The sequence below is a fragment of the Phallusia mammillata genome, chromosome 3 (genome assembly GCF_965637545.1).
Source record: "Phallusia mammillata chromosome 3, kaPhaMamm4.hap1.1, whole genome shotgun sequence".
Classification (NCBI taxonomy): Eukaryota; Metazoa; Chordata; class Ascidiacea; order Phlebobranchia; family Ascidiidae; genus Phallusia; species Phallusia mammillata.
In genome coordinates, this window is record NC_137254.1 from 27,174,839 (window position 1) to 27,193,155 (window position 18,317).

Below are 18,317 nucleotides of genomic sequence, written 5' to 3' on the forward strand. Positions count from 1 at the left end.
TACCAAGACCGCATTATGAGCTGGTTCGCATGGCCTGATGGGAGCACATTTAGCAAAACCTTTTCTATACGTCTCAAGCACAATAATCTTTGAGGTATAACCACAATAGCAAAACACGTTTATTCCACATGCACAGTATACACATTACTGATATGTATAGTACACACAAACATATTCATTTAAATTATTTGGACAAATTAAATTCTCAAACAAAAATAAATATATTAGAACCAACATGTTATGTTGTACTAGTTGGGCAGCACCAAATGCAAGTTCAGCAAGATTTCACAGTTAGTCCAAGTTTCTTTACATCTTCATGCTGTTTTTTAGGTTCATAGAAGAAAAACAAAGCTTCAAAGTATCAACAGTGAGTTAGAATAGGTTTTACATTGCTCAAAAACAAAGTGAAATACATTAACTGTCACTGAACAAGGAAGGTATGAATAGATTTTCGATTGCTCAAAAACACAGTAAAATACACTAACTGTCACCAAACAGGGAAAGTATGAAGATAAATATGTAGACAACATCAACATAAAGATTAAGGGCACCATAGATATATTCTTCAGGTTCAAGCTCATAACGCTTTCCTCCCATGATTAGTTGTGTATCAAAAGCCAGGAACTGCAAACATATGACACATATTGAAGGCAAATGTTTAGTAGGGATTGAGTTGAGTATGTTATTTACCAATACTATAGGCACCTGATAAAATAAATGGCAAAATGTAGTGAACTTGAGTGCATAAAAAGTCATGATAAATAAGGCCCAAAACTGCAGAGTATGATGTCTATCCAGTGAACTCAGTAAGAAATTTGTGACAAATGTTTCCTATTTACACATAACGTAACTGTGAAACCATTGGGTATCATATTTTCCATGCAAGCCCTTTATTTTATTTTTTGCTATCAGTACAATAACATAAGAAATACTTACCAGTGTAAAGACAAGGGCACCAAGGGATCCATAAACCACATGAATATACTGAAAAGATAAATTCAGTCAGGATTACCTTAATCATTTTCTCATTAGAAAGTAAGATAGAGTTTGTTTGTATGTTTTATCCGCCTTCTACACTCAATGTGCAAATGCAATTTACCAATCAATCATATAAACAGAATGTAGTGTTAGTAGTCATATGTTTTACTCTATAGACCAAATTGTATTGCCATGTTTCTTTTAATGAGAAAAAAACTACATTTCTAGCAAAGTAGATGGCCCTTAAAGCAGATTACAATCACTGTCACAGGGGACCTGGATGGTAAACTAAAAATTATTGAAAACATATTTACCCAGTTGTATCTGTAGGTGAAGATGGTGATAAAACCAAACAGCATAAGCACAAGGACAAGCACAAACAGCAGTCCAGAGCATTTTGTGAAGTCAAACTTTGTTTGCATTGAAAACAGGGTCACCGCAATACAAACACCCTACAAAGTAAACATAGATCACAGGCTGACCGCTTCATGAGATTGAAGTGCTAGATTTAAATAACTTCCTGAAGTGAAAATCTTACCACTGTTATCCCAAGGGCAATCACAACTGAATTGGTGTTGTAAAAACTGGCAATGGTTCCGACCATATAGGAAAAAGCAAGTGTCTAAATAAATTGGAGCAAAATGTCAACAAATTGAATAAAACATGAAGTAATTAAATCAGTCAACTTAATCAACTATAAACATGTATTCAACCTATCTCAATCCTATATTTCCTCAGACAATAAAAAGCAAGCTTTTGATGCTTAATACAAGTTGTTTGTTCTTTAATGTCACTATTGTACTAACAAGATGTAACTTACAAAGATTGCCAGCAAAATTATGTTTTGTGGGTGCTTTCTTCGGATACCGCTGCAACAAATCAGGGTAATGAACAAAACCAGGAACACGGCACTGTAAAAATATGTTCACCTGTTAACAAATATCCACTACAAAAACAGGAAATGCATGAAGGAACTTACTATGCTGCATAATAGACTGGTGGGTTGTTTTGAACAAAGACTTTCACTGGAGTCCTATAAAATACATCACAGAAATATTACCAACAATAATCAAGAAAAATGTTTGAAGTAAATGTGAGACCAAACAATTGTTGTTAGTAAATATGGCTTAAAAATATAATTTTTAAGATTCATTACTCACTAAAAACAAAACTACACCAGAAAATTAAAACAAAACTCAACAAAATAAGCTTGACTTACACAAATGTCATGACACACACCAAACCAAATGTGACAAGCAGTTGAAGACCGAGTGTAATGTAGACCTTTCTGATAAACATCCTTCGGACATTTTTGTCATCAAAGCCTGACCTAAACAGCAGAACAATCCCAAAAAACTTATTTAAGTGAAAACATTGTGTACTATCTCACCTTGCAGTAAATCCTCCACCTTCAGCTCTTTCTGGTCCACTGTCGACTGCAGTGAAGCCACTGTGATCTATAAAGAAACACATTTAATTTTGCATGTTTAAACATTTGAATAGTAAAGCATGTAACATTTTCGTCTGTTAGGGCCTGCTATATTTGTCATTAAAAACAATTTGCCCTTAAAAAAAGTAAAAAGTTTTCTGGTTTTTGTGATTGATAAAACCATGACAGAATTAAAATCAACTATTTTGTGACTTGAAATATAGTTTTTTAACCAAGTATAAACAAGTTTTAACATGATAAAAATGTTGTTTGACATCTCAGTCATCACACCCCAGTCTGCAGAACATGGCAGTTCCCGACGAGATCTCGTGCGTGAAGGACCAACATGTCCCGCGTGCGCGCGTGCACGACCCGTAAGTTCGCGTGCGAGGCCAAGTTCAGCAGGCGCATAGCAAGTAAAAGAAGTGAAGACAGGCCAATTAAATGCATTTGGAGCGAAATTTCCGCGTGCAACCCCCCAAAATTGGCGTGCAAAATTTTTTTTTACAAAAATAATTGCGCGTGCAGCTGCCACACTCTGCAGACTGGATCACACCAACAACTTTCAGTTCAAACCAGAGCAACTTAGATTTTAAGCATAATCACATACCTGGAACTGGTGCACCTTGATATGGTTGAGTATTTACAGGCTGGTAACCAGTTGAATACATAGTTGGTCCTGGTTGAGGCTGGGGGTAGGCAGGCTGCCCCGTTGGGTATGGGGCGGAAGGTTGCACCCCATGTGGGTGAGATTTTTCACCAACAGCATCATTATATGTTGGAGGTGGTGCTGACATAATGCCTGAACTGATCTCACTCACTTTTTACTAGGTTTCTCTGAACAAAACAAGCAACATGTCATGAACATTTATCAGTTAAACAAACTAATAAATATCTGCAGAACAAAACCGTTTCACGTTATTGTTGTCTTATGTAGATCTTAAGTAACGAAGGTTATCAGTTGTTGATTCAGTTAAATTTTTCAACGAAAAGCTGACTTTCACCAATCACGATTTAAAGATAAATGAGGAACTAAGTTAAGTTGTATTGTTGTCGGTTTTTCACCCTCCCGAAGTCACGAGAAAAAATAATTTTAACGAGTCAGGCATGACGATGACTCAAACTGAATAATCTCAAGAGCGGAACGGACTTTCAGTTCCTAAAATATAAACTTTTATGGCGTTTAATAATTGACCTAAAACCAACGGAAGGAAACATCAAATTACATCAAAATGGTTGAAAAACTAAAATTGACGCAAAACAAAAGTCCAACAATTAATGTTTCTGTAATTGGGCGGAATTTCGCTACAGCGAATTAAAAATTGTAAACGTCTTCCGAAAGCATGATATTGGCGCAACTTGAATTGGTTTTATTGTTAATTTGTTGTACTTATTCCTCTTTAATTGTATTGCTATTTGAAGCAAAACAACCACAACAAAAGAATAAGATTGAAGGTATTGTACTTTTACGCAATTTAAAAATGTTTTGTTGAAACAGTAAAGTGATAAAACTACCATATTTGTTCGTTGTTTAAAGTTATTTGCATCTCCTTAATGCAACACACCACTAAGCTTGTCGTCAGTTGTTAGATCTGCTTAAAAACGAAGTAGAGTAGTTTTTGCATATAGCAGTTAAAATGTTCCTGTTAAATGTCATTAACACTACTCAACTCACTATAGTGTTAATATTAAGTGCTTGTTTTCTACCTTAGAAAAGTTGGATCAGCATTGTTGAATTTCATTCTCATTGAAAATCAGAACTTTACGGTCAACAAAATGACCCAAGAGGTTGCAATGACTCTGACATGCACATCACACTGCTAAGGAAATAGGCAAACATTCAATGGCATTACAACAAGGACATAATCTTTTACCTATAGGTAAACTATAGTTCACCTTGTGTGATCAAAAAGTTGGTATGTACGTTTATTTGGTTTTACATTGATTTTAAGGAGTAAAGTTTTTACCTATCGATGTTGATGTTTGCATACAAAACTGAAGCTTTCAGTAAACTTGAATCAGTCCGAGATTTTGTTTACTGAAATCTTTTGTATGATTACCTGCAACTAAAACCATATGTATTGATTACACATGATTTGGGCTGATTTTGGTTCTAGCACAGTTTTGTCTAATGTTTGAGTTTTTGTTGGTTCACTGAGTTGTAACAAGTTTATTGTTATGCCTTGGTTCAGGCAATATCACAAACTTGGTGAAGCTATATGCATTTAACTTGAGGTTAAAACTATTTGGCATCAGCAAAATTAGCTCTTTGCCACAAATTATGAATACATCCTCATTGGCAAGCATATTGCCATACTTGCAGAGACTCTGGAACATCAAATATATTGTTTCATTTTCCTTTCTTAGCATGAACTTAATAAAGATATCAATAATATGATGCAAAACAACAACAACAAGTAAAACATTTAGTGGCCTTGTTATATCTGTATTTTTTTTGTTTACTTATTTTAAACTACCAATATATAAAAGATTCAAAGTTTTGACATAAGCGTAAAATCAACATGTTTCTAATATAAACTATACACAAAAGTTAGGATTTTCTGAAGTATGCTATGTTGATATCGCCAGTCAAGTTGTGCAGATCAGCTTGTAGATACTTGAAGTCATCCTACAAAAAATTTGAAATAACAATCCAAACAAATAACTATAAAACAAGATGTAAAAGGCTTGTAATTTCTTTTTGCAAGTTACCAGTGAGGACCAGTATATAGTTTTAAAACAGTTTTCTTTACGTAACCATAAGATTGCAATTGATGCATTGTCAAAATATTTGAGAGAAATTTTTACCATGCCACTTTCAAAAATGATTCACATGCAAGGAGTAATTTTGTTTATATTTTTTGCACCAGGACTCATTTAACCAGCTACAATACTGTTTTGGTGCTGCAGGTTGGCAGAATACTCTGTTTCTGTTGTGTGAAACAAATAATATTGAATGAACAATTTGAAACCATTCTTATGAGTTCATGTTTGGTCTTCAAATTTTCAAATCTTTCTTCAAGTGATGCTTTGTATTTGATTGTTGAACCTGAATTTGTGTAGTCACTGTAGTTAAAAACAAAAATGCCACCTGGAACAAGCAGGTCAAACAGCATCTGTAACAAAATAGGCTGATTTTGTCGTAATGATGTTACCAGTCTCTGGGTTTTATTTGCGGGAGGTGTATACTTGTTTTATAATTCACTGCCTGGTTTTGAAATTAGTATTTAATTGTTTCCTTAAATTGAATGTGAATGTGGCATCAGCCTTTGTCAACGATGCTTTATTTTTGTTGTACATCATGAATTTATAGTTATCATTTAGCTGTAACAGTGCTTGGGGTGTAGAACCAGTTCTTCTTATAGTTAGTGCTTTATTACAATGTTGTTGTAATGTCCAAGCAGCGTGTTTATCGTTTATTTACTATTTGTGCCTTGGTTGCACAATTACCTCTGGCAAGGTGAACATTTTTTTGCAGTTGGTTTTAGCTAGTCCAATGATATCAACTACACCTGTTCAATTTCTGTCAATGATTTTCTTATTTAGAAATTACTTCGTACTGTGCCATTGCAACCAAACCCAGTCTTACCTCGATACATTCATGAGGAATATGTCCGAAACTAAGTCCTCCAAAACATATGATCAGATCATAGGAAGAGTTTTCTATGGGCAATGGTGACTGGAGAGAAATCATTTCCTGAAACAAAGTTCTGTAAAGAAAGGATAAACTGTCATTTTGTTTTAGATTAAATGGTTTGAAAACCTACAACTGGTTTTCCACTTTAAAAAAAGTTTTTCAAACTATTTTTGGGTCTATTTCTTATTTTGACAATTATTTTGTTGTGGACCTTTTAAATGTTGAAGGTATATTGTAGCATATAACAGGGATTATCCTCCTAAAGGCGACATGAACAGGACAATGAATGTGAGATAACGTAATACATTTGACAGAAGAACGGTATTTAGTTTAAGATGAACACAATTCATAACTGGGATCAGCCCTGAAGCATCTATGCAGACCAGTGATCACGGCACACTCATATATAAATCACAGTATGTTTGGTGACCGGCTATTTCGGTATGAGGACTTCAATAGGCCCGGTGTAATGTAAATTATTTAGCTTATATATTATGCTGTATATAAAAAGAGAAATTGATTTCAACCCCAAGAAGTCTCCTAAAAGTTTGATGACAAATTCTGGCGGGTGACTTGGTAAATTCAATGACCACGTTTTCTGTACTGGATGTGCAAGAGTTACCAATAACTGATAAACTGTCTATTGTGTTCACCGGTAAACATTCTTGGTCTTAGCAGCTTCCAGCATTTCTTTGCAGGCATCCAGCCCGTCGATTGGTCCTAGCCAGCCGAAATTGCGCAACCCTGCACCACATCGACCCGCCGCTGAAATTTTGATAGTTAAGTATCAATCTGAGTCCAATCTTTGTTATGGATTGTTACTAAACGATTGGGTGTCAACTTGTGAAGACGTAGTTCAGCATAAAAGACTGACAGAAAAAACAAAGACGTATATATTTGTAACACCGTGTAGCAAGTGGTAGGATTCAACCGGTTCGCACCGGTTTTATAGAACTGTCTTACGAAATTTTATGAGATCAGCGAACCGGTTAGCATTACTGGTTAGCCTACTGTCAATGACTTTTTGTAACAGAACTGGCTGAAAAATATGACTTTTGTGATATAACCGGCTGACAAAAAATTTCACTTCCACCACTGTGTGTAACCTAAATTGTTAAGTTATACAAACCGTTTTTAGTAGCTCAACATGAAACGAAATGTAACATACCACAGGCAACGTCTAAAGCTGTAAGCTCCTCTGTCTTCTTGTCTTTGTAAATCTCCATAATAACGTCCATCATTTGGTTAACTAACAGGTTGACACTCGCTGTTTGACCTTCGTCGAGGTGTTTTGCTACTTTTGTGTACACTTCTTGATTGTGTTTTGCTGAATCAGTCAGCTGACTCCACATTTGAGGAACAATTTTTTGTTTGTCTATGTTCATGGTTGTTCAAGAAGAAGCCTATATTACTACATAGACTTTTGTGTCACTATGACTGCGGAAGTGTCTAATTACGCCGACAAAAACGCTGCAACAATTTGTGCAAACGGGCTAATAGGGTTTGGGCATTTAGTTTACAATAGCTATAATAATTAACAAAAAAAAAAAAACACTAACAGTACAGTATAGTTCCACAACAAATCGCTTTGCCACATTGCAGCAAATCTATTACATCACAAAAAGGTTGGTCTCTAAAAGGCAATGGAACTGAAATAAAGCGACATAACCCTCGACAAACTGTAGTGTCACTTGCATAATTGTTTCCTAAGCCATCAGGCTAACAGATTGACCTTAAATGATCTCTGAAAAATTTTAAAAAAAATTAACGTTTGAAATGCACATATTGCTTCGCCGTAGAGCACTCTATGTTCTGCAATGTTCATAGTTTTCTATAGTAACAAATAAATAGATGGTCTTCAATGCAAAACTCGTATTTTCTACACCGAACTTTTTGGTTGTTTTCAAGATTCTACCACACATCCATATTTATTACCTTGGTCTAACCACTAAAATTCAATATGACCAAGGGCAAAAACCAATATTTGAAGCGGTTAAAGAAACTAACGTCAGATTTGCTTCACAAAAAGTGAAATTTGGAATAGGGACTTGGCATCCTTGTGTGTGGCGTTGTTTTGTGGGCGGAAAATTTATTTAAGGTACCTGAAGGTATATAGGCCCGGAAGGTAATAAGGCCCACTGCTAATATTTTTTTATGTGCCAGAAAAAATGCTTCCGTTTTGATGTTATTTTAAAATATATTTGTACTCAAAATGATTTACAAACTTTTGGACCTGAAAGTTATGTGTAATTGTTATCATGACCAATCCAAATAAAGAAGTGTTTATTTTTGACTTTTTATTATTTTTTGTTAAAATTGGTAACAAAAATGAAAAGATTGTGTTGTCGAAATGAAAACTTATTAGGATACATTAGTAATGGGGTCATTTTAGTTTAGAATACTTAAAATAAATTTTATTACGGTTTTGTTTGTCAGCCATTGCTTGCAATAAGGCCCAATGATTTTTTGTCATTTTCTCAAATGTCTTTTATAGTAAAGGCGACTGATATGCGCAAAATTTGCTTTTTTGCTTTCTTAGGGAGATAAAAAGTCTGAATAAGATGTTTGTGGAAGTAATCTTTCATTTAATATTTTTGGTTATCAAACGTCAAGGGGTCGTTTATTCTTTGTTTTAGTACTTTCAGATTAACAGTTATATGTCTTAGTTAACAGTATATATGTAATATGAGTTAATAACGTTGCTTGTTTGAACTTTTATTTGACCGAAGCAAAGTATAAATGAGTTTGATTGGTTTCTAGACTATTTTTGAAAACATGAAAATGTTGGGCTTTATTAACAACATAGGTTTGTATTAAAGGCCCAAGTTTTAATTTTTTTTAAACTGTTATCCTACAAAAACAAAACTTGCAAACGTTTTCAAAATTTAATGGATGTTTAATATCAACCTCTGCAACAATCATGCCGAGTTTGGCCTGGAACGGTTAAATGGTTTTTCAGTTATATGCAATAGTTTTTTAACGGGCCTTGTTAGCTGCCGGGACCTTACTAGATCCGCAATCGACAATTTTATTCATAAGTTATGGCTTTCTGATGTATGCAATGTTGACGACTCCCATCATTTTCGTTAAATCAGCTCGTGGATAGTATGATTCGTCCTGCAAAACAAATCAACATTTACCAATCAACGTTTTGCTTTACTAATCAAATTTACAATTTTCCGACATATGACTTTTAGCAAAATTTCAAGTCCAACATTTCTTATGTGTTCGCTGGCCGTTGCTTTGACTATTTTGCCGCAAACACAGCAGCACGGTAAAAAGGCCATGACTTGCGTAAATACCAATCAAGATTTAAAAAATGTAACACTTTAACTGTTTTGATGATCTCGTATTCGGTTTTCAACTTTTCAATTTTTTCTTCTAGTGATTTCTTGTATTGCACTGTTGAACCCGGGTTTGTGTAATCACTGTAACTGAAAACTAGTATGCCGCCTGAGACAAGAAGACCCATCAGCATCTGTAACAACATATCGTGTTTTGTCTCAAACGTTATAATTTGGTCCCAACGGTAAAGTATGTGGTAGAAACAACAACCAATGCTTCTATGATTGGCGCAATGCAACTTGTTGTCTTTTCTATTATACAGTTTAGGTCTTTATCAACAAAACCGGGTAGTTCTCCGCTGTGTTGACTATTCTTGCTGTAGAAATATGTAATGGGGAGACTTTTATTACCTCGAGGCAGTCGTGTGGAATATGTCCAAAACTCAGCCCACCGAAGCACGTGATCAAATCATACGAGGATTTTTCTAAGGACAATGGCGTCTCAAGTGAAATCATTTCGTGATACTGAGTTCTGTCAAAGTAACAAAACATACATCATTGGTTGTTACAAATTCTAAATGGTTGGAATTTGTGTGGTTGTTAGTTGTTGCGTTATTGCTTTCTTACATGTGTTTCGGTTTATTCATTTCTATTGCCAAACCGCTTTGATATTGTGTTTATATTCGGTTGACGGATGTAACTTCTTACTACCAACCTGGACCAGACTTTTTGTTATATATTTGTATTTAGATAAGGCCTTGAAATCGTTTGAACAGTGCTTGCTAATCTTGGAGTGCAGCTTATTTTATTATTGTCTTTCAATTGGTCAGGTACTTCAATACATTTGGCCAGATACTAAAACTATTACGTCCACGAACGGTAAAATACTTCAAGACTAGTGCTAACCACATCTCTTGCGAGTGTATAAAACTTCGATATATAAATAATGCTGTATTTATCCCACCGGTAAACATTCTTGGTCTTGGCAACCTCCAACATTTCGTGGCATCCATCAAGTCCATCAATTGGTCCAAGCCAGCCTTCGTTTCGTAATGCAACAGCACATCGGCCTGTTCCTGAAAATTTGATTGTGTTAATCTCAATTCCACCAGCATTTGGTTGTGGTCGAACCATGTTACAAAGATTTTGTAAATAAATAGAAGGGACACATAGTAAACTGTAAGTATTGCATGGTTGTCAAACCTTGCAAACATGGGAACACTATACACGGACTTGAAAAGTAATTTAATTATGGACATTACTGCCAAAGAACTGGTGTACAAGCCTGCACTGATGATGACGACAGAGATTGTTGAAACGTATGCATGATGTATTCTTTATACACCAGTTATTTGGCAGTAAGTTCATGATTAAACTTGCAAACATGCTTTACCGAAAAGTTTGATTAGTTTCGAAATTCTTCGTAATCAACCTCTGTTGGAGTTTTGTCAAAACCGCATAGATCCAAGTTTTAGTATTAGCCTAGCCTCGATCACCTGCAGAAAAAAATGCATACTTACCGCAGGCAACGTCCAAAGCTGTTAGCTCCTCAGTTTCCTTGTCTTTGTATATCTCCATTATACCTTTCGTCATTTGATTAACTGACAAGTTAACACCTGCTTTTTGACCTTCGTCGAGATGTTTTGCTACTTTGCTGTACACTTCCCGATTGTGTTTTGCTGAATCAGTTAGCTGACTCAACATTTGGTTTATAATGTCTTGTTTATCGTTGTCCATTATGTCCTCGTGTTACTGTTGACAAATGTTAACAAAAAAAAACAAAATTGACAAAATTAGTTTACACACATAATTTCTCAAAACTATCTCATGATGACTACATCAGCAACAAAAGAGCTGTTTTAGAGACGATAAAACAAACAACAGCTTACACTAGCAGTTGCGGGCTAACGCCTTAAGGCATAAATTTTAACTCAGAAACATTTAGTTGAACCGGAGTGCAAGCCTGTAGCTTTAAATGCCGACCATTGTATTGGCTTGGAGCGCTTGTTGGCAAATATTTGCTTTTATGTGCAGACAGAGTGGAACTATGTTCTTTCTAGAATGAATATTGACAGCATCAACCCGTTACATTGCAGCGAAAAGCTGTAAGGCTGACATATACATGCAAAAAGAGAAAAAAACTAAGTCAGTTATCAAAGCTTTTGCAGCAAATCGTTCATCAGGCGTTAAAAATGCAGCACAAATTCAAGTTTTTTAGCAGTTTTGGGAAAACTCGAATCACCTTTTTCGACGACTTGTATAGACTCGAATGTTAGCAATAAAAGTACTTGAATTGGGCTACTTGCATTAAAAGAAAGAAGCGGAGATGATGGGTTCTGTTTGGTGTTCTGATTTGACTAAGACTCGACTGATAATGATACCCTGTTTTTTGGCATAATGCAACTCAGGAAACGCTTTTGTCTGACCGCTGTTAAGCTTCAATTTACACCTGTAAACGTTTTCAAACTAAAGAATTCACGCATGTTACGATCATGATTAATAAAATGAGCATTTATTGCTGAACTTGTTTTTAAGCAACACAAAAATCCTCAAACGTGAAGTATTGAACTTTTTGGACTTGAAACATTGAAAACATCTGGTTATGTTTATCCGGAATATGAAACTTGGTTTGCTATGCGTCCTTTTGATAGCACAAAATCTGCTCGTATTCAATACCATGCGAATAGCGTGTGTCATCTTTGACCACGTCGACTCGAACCTGTGAAAAATACAAAGTTTTTAAATTTCCAAGTCAGGAAATCTAAGGCCGATGAAAAACAAAATAGTTTTTTGATTCAATGTTGTGCGTTACCAATCTCTAGGTAAGAGCATGAATCACTGCGCGACATGTGGCAAATTGTTGCCTGATCAGACCTGTATCATCTATTTGAAGTGAGAAACCAGTGTTTGAAGTCGAGTAATTCCAAATTTTTTTCCTGATGGCCTTTGATCCATTACTTAAATTGTTGTGTTAATTTCACTGCACAAGAGTACTGGCTTTAATTTGAGCAAAGACCTTCAAGTTGTATTACCTCCTTCACCAGGGTACACTTTCCAAGCAGTTGCTTCATAGTCTTTTCAACAGATTCCTGATATTTGACGTCCGATCCTGGATTTTTGTAGCTACTTACATTGATAGCCAACAAACCACCGGGTACCAGAATGTCCAGGAGCATCTAAATCATAAACGGAATAAAAATCAGAACATGGCCACGTTGTAAGTGGGTCCGAACTTTTGCAATGCCAATAAAACAAGGGTATTTCGCTTTGCCTTTGCAACAAGGTATGATGCATTTCTGCAGCTTACCCACACCGATATCTGCCTGTGCGAATGGAAATTGGACTAAAAACATACTTATTTTTTTTTTAACTTTTGAAGTTTTGCTGTTGGTTGTTTAATCTAAAGTGTCACGTTGAACAAGTTTGAAGTTTGCTTTTGTGAAATCATTGATGGCAAACCAACCTCAAGACATTGATATGGTAGATGACCAAAACTTAGACCACCTGTACACGTCACCAGATCGTAGCTCGAATTTTGTATTGGTAGCGGTGACTCGGCAGAAATCAACTGATGATACAGCGTTCTGCACAACATAGATATTTACGGCACACGCTAATGCATCGTGTGTTTCAACTCAAACTACTATTGTTTTTCCCCTCAATATTAACAAAAGGGTATCAGGTGCATCATATGAACACATTCATGCTATAATTACCGGTAAATTCCTTTTGTTTGAGCAACTTCGAGCATTTCTTTGCACCCGTCTACTCCATCAATCACTCCCAACCATTCAACTTTCCGGAGCGCTTCGCCGCAAAGGCCTGTTCCTGAACATGAGAAAGAACGCTTTACACTTTGTTTGCTTTTTTTAACAAATGCCGTTCCTTGTTAAACAAGATGAAGAAATTGTTGAAATAAGGATGTTTTGGTTTAGAAAATGGTGGGTTATCGGATTAAACATCTGTATGCAAGTTTATTTTTATGTTCTTTGAATCATGTTCAGTGTTATATTAAAAGCTCAGCTGATGAATATTTCTAAACATTGCTTGTGGATCTTTTCCCTGGTACAGCGATTTTTAAATTGTAACAGGTGCCACAAAATATTTCTAGCGACTCTAGACCAACTTTTATCTCAAGTTTCAACGATTGATGAAAAATGCGCGCGTGTATGCCAAAGCCAGAGCGTCATTTCCTTTCTTATATTATCCACCCATCACAAGGCAGTGGCAACATATGTTTCTTTAACCATCTTTTGTGTTTGTGCTTGCAAAGAATGCTGAGACAATTAACCGTTAAGGTTTAAAATTCACAAATATACATCTAATTCTTTTCATCAACGCAACATTGCAACGTTGTTTTTAAGGTTTAAACTTCACTCTTGATGTAAACATCAAGTATTTTTTATCAGTAACATATTGCAGTTACCTTGCAAAATAACTGTTACAGTTCCATTACCTGAGCACACGTCTAAGGTGTAGAGATCCTTGGAGTTTCGTCCACTAGCAGAAAAGTACTCTGAAACGGTGTTTGCAAGAGTAGTCGGAGCCAATAATGACAACGATTTGTAGCTTTTGTCGTAATTGCGCGCAATCTTTCGGTACAAGATCTGGTTTTCTTGAGTTGATTCCGTCAGAGATTCGAACAAAATATCTATGACTGGGTTCTTGGCCATTGTTAACTTTCCCGTTTTGCTGCAGAAACTAAAACAAAACTCGTTAGAAAATGGTTTGTCAGTGTTCTTCATGGTTTCACAAAACTTAAATATCAAAAGTCACAACTAACGACCAAATCGAACTTAATTTTTTTCTTATCTGTCTTGCAGCTAAACCTAATTTGAATACTAATAAGCGTAGCCTATATTTGCATACAAAGCAACATAAGCGTATGCTAAACTTTTAAAAGCAGAGATATTTGGGAATTACAACAGGTAACTTGGATTTTTATAAACCCGCCCATCTCACTGTGTGTAACTGAATCAAAACACTTCGCAACTTCAAGTGTTTTGCCCGCCCTTTTGTGTCTGTGTTTGTTCGTATGTAGTAATGGATTGTTGCGCGTGCATTTGTCTTCCTTCCGGGGCTGGAAACCACCCTGCAGAACAATTAAGTGTAACAGAAGAGCATTGTATTTCCAAATGTTGTTTTAGAGATACTTTACATAATGAATCCGTTTTCTATATTTTCATTGAATAAATTGGAAAATCGCTTTGATATTTGTGTTCATCCTCCAGTTCGTACAAGGGACTGTCGCTCTGATTGTGCCGAAAAATGAAGGCTCCTTATCGACCTCCAAGCGCAAAATGAGCCGTGAGGAGCATCGTGTGTTGTAGCGATTCGGGGAAAGGAAGGAGCAATGCTGTTGCTGCAATGCTCTGTAGAGGAGAAGTGGTATCCTTTGTTCGCCGTTTAGTTTAAAGGTTGTTTACGCCGTTTAGTTTAAATTTGTCTGATATACGGAAAAGAGATGCAACAAATCTACAACGAACGGTTCCATTTCATCGAATAGATCGAATAATTATCTTAAAAATTCTCACTATAATCATTTACAGATCAACTTTCTTTTTCTTCCAGTACCCTCTTCTCCCCTTAAGGCTCTGTTTGTGGTATGTTTCTCTGTTCAATTCTAATTTGTTTTTTTCCCAATCCCAATGCAGTTTAGTGGGGAAACGACACAATTGTACCAGAACAAGGGTTAAGCCAAAAACAGTTGCGCAATACGTTATGAATGACAGAATTAATAGCTGTCAGATGGGTAGTGTTGCATTGCCAGTTGGTCAGGAACTGTCGGCCACTGGTGAATGATAGCAAGGCGCTTTGGATAACAGGCACTTTTGACCATTTGGAATAGGCTCAAAACCTGCGAGATTTGACCCGGCTCGATAAGACTCGTTACCTTAAAACTTGACTTGTACGGCTCCATTAACTTGACGTGATTCCTAAATCGGATATTGGGTTGTTTGGCAGGTTTATTGATCGACGGGCCAGAGCGTGTCACCCTTTAGATCACAACTTTACAGAAAATTTTGAATTAGGACTGCTAGGCAATTCGTTTCTTTTCTTCCAAAAGTCGGAGCGCGTATTGAAAAGTCACCTTCCAATTGTAACTCGCTTTTGTGGGTCGACACATTCACTGCTTTTGTTGTTTGGCGCTCCTGGGCGGTTCAATCTGATTTGATATCAGTTTCATGTTGTCAAAAAGTAACAGAACTTTCGCGTATTAAGTATCGGATATGCTTGTGTTGGGAATTCGTGCTGCTGTGGCGAAATAGCAGGAAAGTTATAGGACAATATGTCCACGAATTATGTGTTTTTTACACAAAAGAGATGAAATGTCCGTGATTTCGTATATGGTCACTTTCGTATGGAGGTTTCTTCCAATGAAGCGTTGAATTTAGCACCCAAGTTTTGAGCAACGAGTTAATGGCCGAATTGAACTAGGCCTACATCGTTTAGTTTAGATTTTATGCGAGGCATAGATTTTCTTTTGTGCTTAAACTTTGCGAGCAGAACAGAATGGAAAACATTGACCATTGACAACAGAATCTGACAGTAAAAAAACATAAGCTAAACATTCGGCGGTAACATGTCGTAGTTTCGTAGAATGTAATCAACTCTCTTATTACGGGATATTAAATGTGCACTATATGCCAGCATCACTCGTCGCCTTGGTAATACATAGATCTGAAAGCCTTAAAACTCCCACGAAGCGGTGATACTAAACTAACACAGTATCGGCGATCGTGTTTACACAATCATTATCCTTAGCGTTTGCAGCCTTTTGTTGCTGTGTTGTGTATGTTTGAGGCGGAGAAAGAAACGCCGGTAGTATAGGCCTTTGCCTCTGTACGTTGCACTGATACACTGATAAAGATATTGACGTTTGCTTGCTGTGAACATGGATTAGATTTGCTGGTGTTTCCGAAGAAGCATTTTCAGTATGTGCCGCTGGGGATGTGTGTATAACGATACGGTAAGTTTTGTTTTATAGTCTGTCCGTCTTTAGTGTTACTGAGTTTGAACGTCAAAAGTAAATTTGCGTCATTTAGGTATTTGAACAAGGCCATGATTTCCCCCCTACTGAGAAGTTTGTGTGAAATCAAGAGTTAATGAAACGGAAACCTTGTCAAATTCGTTCCACTAAGTTTACATGCAAATAGGTCTATGCATGTTATAGCTACAAAACACTGCAAATGTGGATGTCTTATAGCTATATACAAACACTATGCTGCGACTATTTCTGATAGAACTGATACTTTACTGGTATCAATAGTGCTTGGTTGAATTAAAGAATATACAAAAGATACTTACAATGAACAGAACGATGCTGAGTTTGAGTACTTGAAAATATACGATCCAGTTGATTATTAAGATATAGAATAGCCTACCCACGCTGTAGTTTTTGAGCTAACGGTTAAAACTCGCTAAAAACGACCACTAAGCGTACACAATTAAATATTTTAATTAAAACATGAACATAACTTCCTGCTATAAAAGCAGCAAATTAAATTTATTTAATGGTTAGGCTACAGACATTTCCTGTTAAGTCATACCTCGCATTCATTTGTGGTTCATTGTTAGCCTATTAGCCTACCCGCGTTTTTTTGCCTTACGGTAGACAACTTAACGAACCTTAATTGATTTGAACTGTTGATAAAATAATATTTAACTTAAAATTCTCTAATACTAAACCAAACCCGGCCCGAAAAGATGCGTCAAAACCGATTGATTGAAATTTGCTTTGTAAAACATGCTTTTGACCGTTTTCAGACCTATATGTGTCGGTTCTGTGGTACCCGTTTCTGCAACGATTGTTTGAAGGGGGAATTTGTTGGTTTGATGGTCGAAACAGCTCATTGCAAAAGATGTAACCAGGTGGGTATGAGAAACTGACCTAATCACAGGCCTGCATCAGTCGGCTTCTTTTCTGCCTATGTTCCATCTCTGCTCTCGGCAATACTTTATCACATATTTTCTTGGTAAAAATTATACAAATTGTAGCCTCAATTTGTTAAGAAAATTGTTATCGACTTGATGAAACTTTGCGAAAAAGAATCTTACGAACATTGTGTGTTTTAAATGTATGGAATGTCCAAGTGTTCCTACGTTATCTTTTCGACTTGATCTGGTATTGCATTGATAACGAAATTATGTATTTAGAAAGACTTCTGGTCGTGAGGACATTGGCTGTTACCTTAAAACCAGATGCTTGAAAAACAGTGTAAAATATCTCAGTCTTAAAGGGATGTCCGCATGTATGTTTCAGATACAATGTCTCGGCAAACGAGTGGAGTTCGTGCCAGGAAAGGGGCCTTCCGCTGAGATGAAGGAAAAATATGCCGCCTGGAAAGAGAAACAAGGAAAAAAGAAAGGCGGTAAAAAGAAGGGAGGGAAGAAAGGGAAAAAGAAGGGCAAAAAGGGAGGAAAAAAGAAGAAAAAGAAACGTTAAAGAGGATATGTTACTTCCTGCTCAATTCAAAACATATTTTGTCACGTGCAATTGTTTTTATTCCATTTTAATTGAGTCAACCAAGCAATTGTGTCCCAGAAAACCACAAAACTTCATGATGGATATAGTTTTTCTGGTGCTGTTTTTTGGAACTATGCTTTCAGTTCGTATTGAAAACGAAGCTGCCTTCTGAGTTCGACTGTACAATCAAATTTCAAAAAGTTTTTCCACACGTTGCAGATTGCTTTTTGCTTCTGCAAAGAAACCGACGGATCTAGTAGCTCTTGATAAGTTCGATTGTAAACCACACTCCTATGTTTTAAGTGGTTAATTGATAGAAGCTACTGCTAGACTGTTGCACACCAGTGATATTGTGTATCATTGCGTATTGTTGTGGTTGCGTATAGTTCCCTTTTTTATGTCATTTATTTTTGCGCTTAGAGATTTAACACTGTGAACATTTATTACTGTATTAGATAATTACTTCAGATTTAAATAAAGTCAAATCTACAACCAGTTGCTGGACAAGTCTTAACACTTCAA

At 36.2% G+C, this 18,317-nt stretch overlaps 5 protein-coding genes across 10 annotated transcripts; 1 reads left to right on the forward strand and 4 right to left on the reverse strand.

Moving 5' to 3' along the window:
- Positions 1-101: 101 nt before the first annotated feature.
- On the reverse strand, positions 102-3,308 carry LOC145217558 (protein lifeguard 2-like). The gene is made up of 9 exons (XM_080084816.1): positions 3,018-3,308; positions 2,369-2,435; positions 2,198-2,308; positions 1,958-2,011; positions 1,799-1,889; positions 1,517-1,600; positions 1,293-1,430; positions 937-984; positions 102-624 (listed from the first exon to the last, which is right to left on the reverse strand). The coding sequence occupies exons 1-9, from the start codon at positions 3,202-3,204 to the stop codon at positions 481-483; spliced, it is 924 nt and encodes a 307-aa protein (XP_079940942.1). The 5' UTR covers positions 3,205-3,308; the 3' UTR covers positions 102-480.
- A 228-nt stretch (positions 3,309-3,536) lies between these two features.
- Positions 3,537-18,299, forward strand: LOC145217561 (uncharacterized). Of its 2 annotated transcripts, XM_080084825.1 has the most exons (4): positions 3,537-3,862; positions 4,120-4,287; positions 17,096-17,200; positions 17,592-18,299. In XM_080084825.1, exons 3-4 carry the CDS (start codon positions 17,102-17,104, stop codon positions 17,772-17,774), a joined length of 282 nt encoding a protein of 93 aa, XP_079940951.1. In that variant the 5' UTR covers positions 3,537-3,862; positions 4,120-4,287; positions 17,096-17,101; the 3' UTR covers positions 17,775-18,299. The 2 variants fall into 2 exon arrangements, with proteins under 2 accessions (XP_079940951.1, XP_079940950.1); XM_080084824.1 differs by lacking the exons at positions 3,537-3,862; positions 4,120-4,287 and adding an exon at positions 14,050-16,298.
- Positions 4,327-7,429, reverse strand: LOC145217559 (methyltransferase-like protein 27). Of its 3 annotated transcripts, XM_080084818.1 has the most exons (5): positions 7,213-7,429; positions 6,698-6,809; positions 5,997-6,117; positions 5,380-5,523; positions 4,327-5,036 (listed from the first exon to the last, which is right to left on the reverse strand). In XM_080084818.1, exons 1-5 carry the CDS (start codon positions 7,427-7,429, stop codon positions 4,959-4,961), a joined length of 672 nt encoding a protein of 223 aa, XP_079940944.1. In that variant the 3' UTR covers positions 4,327-4,958. The 3 variants fall into 3 exon arrangements, with proteins under 3 accessions (XP_079940944.1, XP_079940945.1, XP_079940943.1); XM_080084819.1 differs by lacking the exon at positions 5,380-5,523; XM_080084817.1 differs by having other exon boundaries at positions 5,010-5,523.
- Positions 9,059-11,065, reverse strand: LOC145217560 (methyltransferase-like protein 27). 3 transcript variants are annotated; one of them, XM_080084822.1, is made up of 5 exons: positions 10,849-11,065; positions 10,293-10,404; positions 9,740-9,860; positions 9,379-9,522; positions 9,059-9,161 (listed from the first exon to the last, which is right to left on the reverse strand). In XM_080084822.1, the coding sequence occupies exons 1-5, from the start codon at positions 11,063-11,065 to the stop codon at positions 9,084-9,086; spliced, it is 672 nt and encodes a 223-aa protein (XP_079940948.1). In that variant the 3' UTR covers positions 9,059-9,083. The 3 variants fall into 3 exon arrangements, with proteins under 3 accessions (XP_079940948.1, XP_079940947.1, XP_079940949.1); XM_080084821.1 differs by having other exon boundaries at positions 9,373-9,522; XM_080084823.1 differs by lacking the exon at positions 9,379-9,522.
- On the reverse strand, positions 11,961-14,001 carry LOC145219915 (ubiquinone/menaquinone biosynthesis C-methyltransferase UbiE-like). The gene is made up of 5 exons (XM_080087216.1): positions 13,785-14,001; positions 13,045-13,156; positions 12,792-12,912; positions 12,361-12,504; positions 11,961-12,047 (listed from the first exon to the last, which is right to left on the reverse strand). The coding sequence occupies exons 1-5, from the start codon at positions 13,999-14,001 to the stop codon at positions 11,961-11,963; spliced, it is 681 nt and encodes a 226-aa protein (XP_079943342.1).
- Positions 18,300-18,317: the final 18 nt, after the last annotated feature.

Coding starts and splice junctions, on each gene's coding strand:
- LOC145219915 (XM_080087216.1), bottom strand. CDS start 14,001: ATGGCCAAGAACCCAGTCATAGATATTTTGTTCGAATCTCTGACGGAA. Junction 13,157..13,784: donor CACCTTAGACGTGTGCTCAG/GTAATGGAACTG, acceptor TCTCATGTTCAG/GAACAGGCCTTTGCGGCGAA. Junction 12,913..13,044: donor CAAACAAAAGGAATTTACCG/GTAATTATAGCA, acceptor TATGTTGTGCAG/AACGCTGTATCATCAGTTGA.
- LOC145217559 (XM_080084817.1), bottom strand. CDS start 7,429: ATGAACATAGACAAACAAAAAATTGTTCCTCAAATGTGGAGTCAGCTG. Junction 6,118..6,697: donor AAGACCAAGAATGTTTACCG/GTGAACACAATA, acceptor CTTTCTTTACAG/AACTTTGTTTCAGGAAATGA. Junction 5,524..5,996: donor TTCCTCATGAATGTATCGAG/GTAAGACTGGGT, acceptor ATTTTGTTACAG/ATGCTGTTTGACCTGCTTGT.
- LOC145217561 (XM_080084824.1), top strand. CDS start 16,266: ATGTGCCGCTGGGGATGTGTGTATAACGATACG. Junction 16,299..17,095: donor GATGTGTGTATAACGATACG/GTAAGTTTTGTT, acceptor GACCGTTTTCAG/ACCTATATGTGTCGGTTCTG. Junction 17,201..17,591: donor ATTGCAAAAGATGTAACCAG/GTGGGTATGAGA, acceptor TGTATGTTTCAG/ATACAATGTCTCGGCAAACG.
- LOC145217560 (XM_080084821.1), bottom strand. CDS start 11,065: ATGGACAACGATAAACAAGACATTATAAACCAAATGTTGAGTCAGCTA. Junction 9,523..9,739: donor TTCCACACGACTGCCTCGAG/GTAATAAAAGTC, acceptor ATGTTGTTACAG/ATGCTGATGGGTCTTCTTGT. Junction 9,162..9,372: donor AGATCATCAAAACAGTTAAA/GTGTTACATTTT, acceptor TTTGTTTTGCAG/GACGAATCATACTATCCACG.
- LOC145217558 (XM_080084816.1), bottom strand. CDS start 3,204: ATGTCAGCACCACCTCCAACATATAATGATGCTGTTGGTGAAAAATCT. Junction 2,012..2,197: donor GTGTGTGTCATGACATTTGT/GTAAGTCAAGCT, acceptor TGTATTTTATAG/GACTCCAGTGAAAGTCTTTG. Junction 1,431..1,516: donor TTGCCCTTGGGATAACAGTG/GTAAGATTTTCA, acceptor TTTACTTTGTAG/GGTGTTTGTATTGCGGTGAC.